Source organism: Camellia sinensis, chromosome 4 (genome assembly GCF_055761805.1).
Source record: "Camellia sinensis isolate YWXY chromosome 4, ASM5576180v1, whole genome shotgun sequence".
Taxonomy (NCBI): domain Eukaryota; kingdom Viridiplantae; phylum Streptophyta; class Magnoliopsida; order Ericales; family Theaceae; genus Camellia; species Camellia sinensis.
The window spans coordinates 162,029,106-162,040,641 of record NC_138964.1 but is presented as its reverse complement, the minus strand read 5'-3'; the positions used below and the strand labels follow the sequence as shown (position 1 = coordinate 162,040,641).

Sequence of the window (11,536 nt, the reverse complement as noted above, 5' to 3'; positions counted from 1 at the left end):
TTCAGATGCCGGTAAGGCCTTCAATTTACAGAATAAAACAAAATCAGAGACAGATATTCCTACACAGAACAGATGGAAACTTTTATAACACATATCACACGTAATAAATGAAAATTTTCACTTTAATTACTTATTAAGTATTCTTAATCATGGATTGCATGTTAATCAGAGGCCAGGTTGTTACACTCGTTCCCTCCTTAAAGAGTTTGATCCTCCAAACTCGAATTACCTTCATTTTGGAAAAACGTTAGATTTAACATAAATAAGTCAAGGTATCTCTTCAACATGTCTTCTTCTATTTCCCAAGTTTCATAAGTCCCTCCGTGGTTTTTCCAATTAACCTTCACCAATGAAATCTCCTTGTTCCTCAATTTCTTGATTCTTCGGTTAACCACCAGAGTTAGCCTTTCTTCATATGTATAGTCATCTTTCAGGAGCACATAAGTTGGCTCCATAACATGGAATAGATCCCTCAAATAGTCCCGAAGCATTGAAACATGAAAGACATTGTGCATATTTCCATGATTAGAGGCAAGGCTACCCGATACGTCACCGGGTTAATTTTCTCAATGATTTCATAAGGTCCAACATATCTCGTCACAAGCTTGCCTTTTACACCAAACCGTGTCTGACCTTTCATTGGAGTCACTTTTATAAACACGTGATCTCTGACCTCATATTCTCTGTTTCTTCTTCGGACATTTGCATAACTTTTTTGGCAACTTTGTGCAGTCTTCAGACGTTGTTGCATCATTTTCACCTTTTCAGTTGTTTCTTGCACAAGTTCCGGTCCTAACAATGGTTTGTCACCTACCTCAGCCCAACAATCGGAGAACTACACTTCCTACCATACAAAGCTTTATAAGGAGCCATGCCGATACTCTAATGGTAACTATTGTTATATACAAACTCAGCCAATGGTAAGTACGTTTTCCAACTTCCTTGAAAGTCTAGGGCACACATCTGTAACAATCTTCCAATGTTTGGATGGTCTGTTCAGATTGGCCATCTGTCTGTGGGTGATAAGCACTGCTTAGTCTCAATTCGATTCCCAGAGCTTGCTGCAAACTCTACCAGAATCTTGAAGTGAACTTAGGATCTCTGTCAGATACAATAGATACCATGTAATCTCACAATCTCATTAACATACAAGTTAACCAACTTATCCGCATTATATAAGGATTTTACAAGTAAGAAATGTACAGATTTAGTCAAACGATCAACAATTGCCCAGAAAAAGTCCATACCTCAAGGAGAGTGAGGTAGTCCAACAATGAAATCCATGGTAATGTGCTCCCATTTCCATTCCGGTATTGGAAGCGGCTGAAGTAATCCAGCAAGACGTTGATGTTCGACCTTAACTTGTTGGCAATGCAAACATCTAGCCACAAAATCTGCGATACACTTTTTCATTCCCGGCCACCAAAAATTCTGTTTTAGGTCATAATACATCTTTGTGTTTCCGGATGCATAGCAAATTTAGAATTGTATGCTTCAATCATAACACGTTTCCTCAAATCAAAAGAATTTGGTATACAAAGTCTATTTTGAAACTTCAACACATTATTCTCAAGCACAAATCCCAGCCTCGATTTGGAGTCAAATTCTTCCATAATTTTTTTCAAGAACTCATCTTCAAGTTGTTTCTTTCTAATTTCCTCAATGATTGCAGGCTGAGCATAAATGGCAGCTAAGATCCCGCCTTGTTCACGTAACACAATTTCAATCTCCTCCTTCTCCAAGTCACACAACAACTCTTTCCAGCCGGTAAGCAAACATGACAAATTCCCAATGGATTTTTGGCTCAAAGCATCTGCAACGGTATAGGCTTTCCCAAGATGATATAAAATCTGCAAATCATAGTCTTTCATTAACTTAAGCCACCATCTCTGTCTCATGTTCAATTCATTCTGCGTAAAGAAATATTTCAAACTTTTATGGTCGGTATACACCTCACAAGTCACACTATATAGATAGTGTCGCCAAATTTTCAAGGCAAACACCACAGCTATTAGTTCAAGGTCATGAGTCGGGTAATTCTTTTCATGAGGATGGAGTTGCGAGAGGCATACGCCATTACTTTTCCATTTTGCATTAGCACACAACCCAAACCTTTGTAGGAGGCATCACGGTAAATCTGAAACCCTTCAATACCATTAGGCAATGTCAGGATAGGTGCAGTTATCAATCTTGTCTTCAATTCCTGGAAAGGTGACTCCCGTTGATTAGTCCAATCAAATGGTATGTTTTTCTGTGTTAATTGTGTCAACGGCATAGCAAGTTTCGAGAAATCTTTCACAAATCTTCTGTAGTATCCAACAAGTCCTAGAAAGCTTCTGACTTCGGACACATTGGTTGGTCTTAGCCAATCAACAACGGCCTCGATTTTCTTTGGATTCACTGATATGCCACCTTTGTTAATCACATGTCTCAGAAATGCTACACTATCAAGCCAAAATTCACACTTAGACAATTTGGCATATAGCTTCTTTTCTCTCAAAATCTGTAGAGCAGTTCTCAAGTGATTCTCATGCTCTTCTTTGCCTTTAGAATAAATTAAGATGTCATCAATAAACTCAACGATAAATTCATTGAGATATTGTTTGAAAACCTTGTTCATTAGGTCCATAAAAGCTGTTGGTGCATTTGTTACCCCAAATGGCATGACCAAAAATTCATAGTGCCTGTATCTTGTTCTAAATGTTGTTTTCTCAATATCTTTTTCTTTAACTTTCAATTGATGATAGCCCGATCAAAGATCAATTTTAGAAAATACTTGGACTCCCTGTAGTTGGTCAAATAAATCATTTATTCGGGGCAATGGATATTTATTCTTGATAGTTACTCTATTCAATTTCCGGTAATCTACATATAACCTTAAGGACCTATCTTTCTTCTTAACAAACAAGATTGGAGCACTCCAAGGTGAAGTACTCAGGCGGATGAATTTCTTGTCTAAAAGTTCTTGAAGTTGGGTTTTCAATTCTTTCAATTCTGAGGTTGCCATTTTGTAAGGGGTCTTATAAATAGGTTGTGTTCCCGGTGCTACTTCAATAGTAAACTCAGTTTCCCTATCAACTAAGTCTCCAGGCAAGTCATTCGGAAACACGTCAGGAAATTCACAAGCAACAAGAATAGCTTCTATATTAAAATTATCAGAAATCTTTGTCAAAACACAACACATGTAACCCCTACACCCTTTCCTAAGTAGTTTATCAGCTTTCATGGCAAAAATCAAGTATGGGAGAGGAACTACCCCATTTTCAGTAAATACAAACTCAAGTAAGCCAAGTGAACGAAATACAACAATTTTATTCACACAGTCAATAGTCGCACAGTACTTCGTTAACCAATCCATACCCAATATACAGTCAAAATGATCAATTCCCAACAGTAATAAGTCAACATACAATGTCACATTACTAATCACAATATCACATGTTGGATATATATATGCACATACCATAGAACCCCCGGATGGCATAGATACAAACAATAAACAATTCATAAATTCTAAGGATCTAGTTAATTTTTGAGAAAAGGCATGCGACACAAATGAGTGTATAGAACCAGAATCTATCAAGACATACGCATTTTGAGCGCAAATGGAAATTGTATAGACTCGATGTCCTGCACATCTCCGGGTACTAGTGTGAACACTCTCCCTTGCCTCAACGTTTCATTCCCAACGTTACCTCTGACATTAGTTCTAGCATTTGCTTTTAATCTAGAAACAGATCCTGCTGAACTTGCTACAAGACGGTTGGCATTGTTTGACCCGATTGGACAATCTTTTATCATGTGGCCCGTTTTTCCATGCTGGAAACAAGCACCCGATACCCGATGGCAAACTCCTCTATGTCTCCTCTCACATTGAGTACAAACAGGCGCAGACCCACTACTTTGACTTGAACTGCTAGAAGATCCCATATTTTGTTTATTACTCATGACAATTGAACGACCCTTCTTGAAATTGAATCCAGATCTTTTACCCTTCCATTCAGTTATTAGGGCCAGAGCTTGCTTCGTTGCTGCCAAAATGGCTTCTGCCATCAATGCCCTATCAAGCACATTCACATACGTAGGTAGTTTGAGGACATCTACCCGATCAAATATATCTAAAACCAATCCACTCTCAAATTTTTTAGCTTTCTTGTAGTTCGTGTCTACAATGTGAGGCGCAAACCGAGCTAGTTCAGTGAATTTAGCCTCATACTCGGCTGCAGACATGTTGTCTTGCTTGAGCTCCTGAAACTTTAAAACCTTTCGGTCCCAAAAGTATTGAGGAAAATACTTTTCATAGAAGATCGCATTAAATTGAGCCCATGCCATGTTCTCATTACTAGTTCAGATCAATAGCCACCATCTCCGAGCTTCGTCTTTCAGAGTGTAGGTGACCAAAAGAACTTTCTGAATCTCAAAACAGGGAAACACTTCGAATAACTTCTCAATTTCCAATAACCATGTTTCAGTCTTTAATGGGTCAATACTACCAAGAAAGGTTGGTGGTTTCATTTTCATGAACTTCTCAGTCAAGTTGATAATGTCGTTGTTGTTCGGTTCAATTTGCACCAGCGGAGGCGGAGATGGTAAAGGTTGTTGCCTCAATTGTTGTGTCATTGCTTCAGTCAAGGTTGTAAGCATCTGTTCCATTCTGCTCATTTGAGCCTCTGAGGACCCTGCTGTATCATCACTTCTTGTATTTTCCATTGTTGTAGGGAAATAGAAGGACAATAAACATAGGCAAATAGTCCTTTGTTACAATGTTCAGAACATTTAATTTCAGTTTAGTCAGTTCAATTTCATGCGTTTACGTTCGGATGCAGTTTTCTCATGTACAGAAATTGTTACACACTCACACATGCAGATGGAATGTCCCTAATTCTTTTCGAGGACAACCTATAGCTCGTATGGACTTGTGTGTGCGGTATAACACGTGTTCTAATACCACTCTATCATGATCCAAACCTGACCCTATGGGTTTAGCGCCGTAACCGGCCGGTAATTCTTGGATTACCAAAGGCCTCTGAGCAGAATAACTTATAATTAAGAGCTGCGGAAGCAAATATAGAAACATACAAAGTCCATTGGGCGGTGGAGACTTATATGGGACAGAAATTTCAACCTTTATACACATATACATGACTTCATAATGTAATGGTCTTACATCACATTCATTACAAATATAGCCAAAAAGGGACCTAGCCCAAAATACAGATAACAGAAAACATGTTCTATACTTAAAGAAAGACAAGGTCTTAAACATAAGCCATTTAGACTTGACTCGCTCACAAGAGGGGACCTCCTCGGAGGCACAATGGCTGGCTAACAAAACTGAAACGCCAGGTCCTTAATTCTGAGCCTGGTCACATGATTGGTCACCTACATACATAATATAAATAGTGAGCGGGGCCTAGTGAATAATAACTGAGTAAAGGGTTCAATGAAGTTGTCCAAAGTAGTAACAGGAAACACAATTCTTATTCATAACATATACAGATTTAGAATCATATTCATAATCAAAATTTGGAGTCAATCATACGTAGTACATTCATTAGCACTAACAAAAACAGTTGACCCCTTTAAGGGACGGCCATAAAGGCATACAGTTGACTCACGTGCACGAAGACAGTACAGTTGGCTCATGAGACGTACAGTTGGCCCATAAATGGGACGTATACATAAGGATCCATAATAGTTCATGAGACGTACATTTGATCCATAATCGAGATGTAACAGAATAGATAACAGATGTCATCTGAAGCTAAGAATGCCACGAATACATTTTAGAAACATTGGACAACCATTTATTCATATAAAAAATAATATTTCAAAAGCGGATCATCTTATATCATTCAGAAAATACTTATAATTGAAAATAGCTTTACGAAGTTATTACTCACAATTAACATAGGGCTCCAAGGCAAACAGACAGAATAGGCAAATCAAACGTCTTAAGGCGCGTGACCTATACGGTTACAGAACGAATACATATAGAATTATACACCCGAAAACATTAACTTAATCCTTTCTTATCTTGGTATGTATCTGCTTCTTATCCTTATTATTATGCCTTAATCTTGGCCTAGGATGCAATGAGGGTGTAAAAATGCATTTGAAAACACTTAACAAAACTTGCATAAAATAGGGGTCCCACTCAAGCGCAACTTCCCCCGCTCGAGCGGATATGCAAACATATGAGGGGCCGCTTGAGCGCAACTTCCTTCACTCGAGTGCTCTGTAAACTTTGCAAAAGTACTGGTTAAGTGAAATCTCTGCTCGATGGCCGCTCGACTCTCGCTTGAGCGTGAGACTCATGCCCTCACTCGAGCGCAGCTCTTACTGCTCAAGCGATCTACAAAACATGCAACTTTGGGGAGCATGCATTTCACGCTCGAGCGGACTTTTGGTCGCTTGAGCGAAAATGCAAGATCACATAGTGGTCGCTCCAGCGCAGATTCGGCCGCTCGAGCAAAAGTGCAGAATCTAGAATTTCCAGATTGCACTCCTAAACTCCAAACTTGAATTCAAAGCCATTAAACTCAACCTCTGGGCCCCAAAACTTGAGAAAACAAGTATAAACTTGGAAAACATAAATAATTAAAGATCATTTCATGAATCAAGGCCCAAAAGTATGCCAATTATCCAAAACGAAACCCAAATCTTTGAAAACGTAACATTATACATCATGCATGTAAAGGTGCAAGTTTAAAGCCTTTAAAACATGATCAAATGAGACAAATTGATGGAAAATGAGATGAATTCTCAAAACCAAGGTATAATGGTAACATGCATGTGAGAATTCTTTGAAAACTTCCTCAAGATGCCATAATATAGGCATGTATGCATGGTATAGTCTATATTCTTTCATTTTAGCTCAATTCAAGCATTACACAACTTAATTCTTTGAATTCATGTGCTAAGTACCCTAAGTACACAACGAAATGCTTGATTTCTTACCTTAGGTACTCAATTCCATAAATTCTAGTGAGTTTTTACTCAAATTCTTCAATTCCCCTTAATTCTCTAGCAAATTTCTTTGTTGAAGCCTTCTCCTTACTCCCTCTCTCTCTCTCTACACGTTTGTTGCCCAAGATGATGGTAGAAATATGCCTACCCATCTACATGTGGCCTATTTATATGTTTGATTAGTTTAGGCTAGTTAATTGTAATTAGGCTAGGCAATTGACATCAATTATTCTAATTTGATTCGTTCCGAATCAAATTTCAATTGAACCTACCATAATATTTTAAAATTTTCAAATAACATGTATACCAAGTCAATTTCTTATTCAAATGCCGGTAAGGCCTTCAATTTACAGAATAAAACAAAATTAGAGACAGATATTCCTACACAAAACGGATATAAACTCATATAACACATATCACACGTAATGAATACAAAATTTCACTTTAATTACTTGTTAAGCATTCTTAATCATGGATTGCATGTTAATCAGAGGCCGGGGTTGTTACATTCCCTGACCCATCAAATTATGTTGCTTATTTGATTTTCACTAGTTAGTTGTCTCCTTGTAGGTAAATTTTCCTCTTAAGATGAATTTTTTTTGACATAACAATTTTCTCTAAACACATTGGATTTACTTTACTCTATATGACTTACTTGATTTTCTATGACTAATTGTCTCTTTGATTTTCTCTGGCATTTTAATTTTCCTTGACCACATTAAACTCTCACTAGTTTGTGTTGTTTGTTTGATTTTCACTAATTAGTTGTTCCCTGAGCTGAATTTTCTCTGGCATTTGAATTTTTCCTGAAAACATTAAACTCTCACTAATTTAGGTTACTTGTTTGATTTTCACTAATTAATTGTCTCATTGTGTGTAATTTTTCATTTGGGATGAATCTTCTCTAACACTAAGATATTCCTTTTAGATTAATTTTCTCTAAACATATTGGACTCTCTTTCTCTTTGTGCCTTGCTTGATTTTTTTTGACTAATTGTCTCTTTGATTTTTTCTCGAATTTTCTCCGATATTTGAATTTTTCCTGCCTACATTAAGCTTCCCATTAATTTATGTTGCTTGTTTGATTTTCACTGAGTTTCTAATTTTAAATTTTAGTTTTGATCTTTTGAGATGTGTAGTATTTGCTATTTTTTAAATTGTAATTCGATTTTATATTTTAAGTTCCTTGATAAACTTAGCGTGGTGTTTTCTTATAAAAATTATAGAAAAATTAGCTTATGAGTAGCTCAATTTTCTCTGATTTGTTCAAAACACAGAGAAAATAGGAGCGACAGCTATCCCCAAGCCCAAGATTCCTGAGGCCAGTCTCATGGTAGCTAAACTGATGATCGAAAATGGTTACAAACCCAAAAAAGGTATAGGGCATTCTTTGCTAGGAATGGCTACAGCAAATTAGACAAAATTAATCAAAATACAGAGAAATTTGTGAGCAAATTAGAGAAATTTCAAACAAATTTTTCTATATTTCGAAATTTCTCTAGATCGAAATTTCTCTTAATCGAAATTTGAGGGACCCCAACTATTATGAAAATATTTCATACCCTTTATGCTATAAAATCTTAATATTAAGAACCTTAAAAAACATTCCCCTATTTTAAATAATAATTAATTATAATTTATTATGATATTAGTTATGATTAATTATAATTTATGGGCCTAGTGGTCAAGGTATGGGATGGGTTCCATCTAAGAGCTTAGATTCAAAACTTTTTAGGTACAAATAATTTCTTAGAGTTAGTTTATATGAGACTTTGTTGATATCAAGTTATTAAATTAAATTAACTTAGTTATAATACAAATTATTAGGTTGGTGTTTAAGAAAATTTTAAAAAGTCACCTCTTTTCTAATTTTTTTTTTTTTTTTTTTGTATTGTAGTTTTTTTCAAAATTATGTTAAATTTTTATATTTTTATATTTTTTTTAGTCCGTTTAATATAGACAATTTTAAAAGTAAAATTAAAAATAATAATAACAAAAAAGCAAAAACAAGTCAATTATTTTTAGCTTGCTTTTGTCTTTTCTGAGTTTCTTTTTACGAAATATATTTTTTGAATTAATCTCGTCAATCTGAATTTAAAAATATTTTGTAGAAATTAAAAAATATATATATAAAAAATTAGTACACCTCGAAATTAAGACTCATATAATATTTTATAATAGTTCCAAGATTTTTGACTCATTAAATTTTGCAAAGAATCCACTTTGAAGATTCAGCATCCAAGCGTCGCCATCAATAATTAGTACTTCAGCAGAAGAAGACAAAATCCGTAGAAGATAAGGCTCCTCTTCAATGCACGCCAAGAAAAGACAAAAGATTTTGTAGATATTTGTGTCTGTAATTATTTGAATCTATCAATAATAAAGATTTTCCTTCACTCACTACTTTAATAGAGCAGATGACCCCCACCCTGCTCCATTAAAGAAAAGCTGTGAAAATCTTTACACGTGTCTTGTAATAAATTATAGTGTCAAAATTTTGTCAAAAATGGAGGATTGAATAATGTGCGATGGGGCCCAAAGCAGTACCCGGCATCATTCCTCTATTTGTTTTTATCTGTGTAGAAAAATCGTCAATATAGGCATATAATTGTATCCTTATAGCTTTGTCTTTATTAGGTGGTGAAAAAGCCTACCTAAGTCTAGGCTTATAGGTTTTGAATTTAGGGAAAGTCTAGACATAGAGCATAGATTGAAGTTTTTGTTTTTATCTTTCTTTTGAGTTGTATAAATTGGCATTCATGCCAACGGAAGAGGCAGAATGAAAAATTCCCCTTCACTCTGCTTTGTAAAAATTTCTAACCCCTCTCAAAAAAAAAAAACCTCTAAGTGTACTAAGTCTTTCAGAATTTCAGAGTCTGTAATATAATCTTTGTAAGTATATTTCTTATTAATATGAAGTGTAAGTAGTCTCTTTTTTTCCTTAAATATTTCAAAAGGGTAACTCTTCTATTCTAAAAAATTATTTTCTTTTTGGAAAAACTAAGTTTATGGAATGTTCATTTGCTCATTAATATTACATGCTTTGCACCTTTGTAGTATCTGTTGTTTTCTATTTTATTACTGAGTGACCTTAGCTGAAGAGCCCGTGAGAGCCGTGGTTAGGCGTTTAAGGGCAAATTGTAGGCAGAAAGGGAAAAGTAAAAATTAGAAAATAAAAATATACTATATTGAACGAGGCTTAACTTCAAGGTGGGAGTACATGTAATGAAAACAAACATTGTCTAAAAATAGTTTTGCCAAAGAAAAAGAATTTTAGAATAAAAAGAGAGAAACCCGAGTAGAAAATTAAGAAAATATTATTCATAAAAGAAATTAAAAAGTCAAAATTGTATGCCCTTAGATGAAGAACTTAGAATTAAAATCAGAACCAGTACTGAGCTTATACAAGAATTAGAAGATCAAAAATTTAGGTATCAATTTCTTTCATCATTAGCATCTGGGCAGATCCCTAGAAAATTACAGTTTAAATTTTTTTCAAATAAATAGACAAATAGCTGTAAAACAAGAAGCCTTAAAGCTAGCCATACAATAGCTTGAAGACCTATTAGCATAACTATAGAATTAGTTAGATAATTCTCAGCCCAATTTCAAAATAGTGGTAGACCACTAACTCATCCCCTCCAAAAAATTGGTATCAGAGCAGTGTTCGGTTTTAGGACAGTATAGGTTAGTTTATGCATTTTGCTTATGGAAATAGAGTAGTTTTTATTTTTGGACAATTTAGTTATAAATTTCATATTATAGTAGCTTGTAATAATTTTAAAGTATGAGTTAATTTTGTGTATGAAAAGAGTAGAATATTTACATTAGAACTCAACAATTATAATCATTGTCTTAGCATAGATAAAAATAAATTTCATTGTAATTTTGAAGGTACTTTTACACATCAACTTCATAGTGAACATAATCATCAGCTAAATAGTATCATAGATTATCAGATTAATTTTGCAAAAAATATTAAAAAGGACATAGATAAAATTAGTAATCTTTTTATTTCATCTATAGATCATCTCCGTAATAATCGTAGTATAATTAAAGATCAAGATAAAAAATTAGATTATATCCAAGACCAGTGTAGTTCAATTTTACAAAAACGAGCAGATTTAAATTTAGAAAAATTTCCCACTAAGCTAGAAATAGAAACTTTAATTTCAGCTATAAATACTAACAGCTCAAAACAAATAGAGTTAGAATTTAAATAACTAATTGCACAAACTCATAGCTAGATAAATCAAATAGCTAAACAAATAGAACAAATCAACCAAATTCAAGATAATTTAAAACAGAAATTAGAAATTTTAGAACAACTAATAAGATCTTAGTTTATGAGTAGTGATAAAAAAGCTAATAGAGATTACCAGATTATTTTAAAACAAGCAGCAGATTTTCATAATAACCCAGAAGGAATCAGTAACTATCAAGGAATAAACCAATCAGATAAAATATCAGTAAGACAAAATAATATAGAAATTTTATTTCTAATTAGATTGTGTGAAAAATTTGAAGAACTATCATAACAACTACACAGTTTAGAAAATCATTTAGC

General features: G+C 34.4%; 1 protein-coding gene across 1 annotated transcript; it reads right to left on the bottom strand.

Moving 5' to 3' along the window:
• Positions 1-2,011: 2,011 nt before the first annotated feature.
• LOC145824177 (uncharacterized) lies at positions 2,012-4,332 on the bottom strand. Its single transcript, XM_082923792.1, has 2 exons — positions 3,696-4,332; positions 2,012-2,544 (listed from the first exon to the last, which is right to left on the bottom strand). The coding sequence occupies exons 1-2, from the start codon at positions 4,330-4,332 to the stop codon at positions 2,012-2,014; spliced, it is 1,170 nt and encodes a 389-aa protein (XP_082779918.1).
• Positions 4,333-11,536: the final 7,204 nt, after the last annotated feature.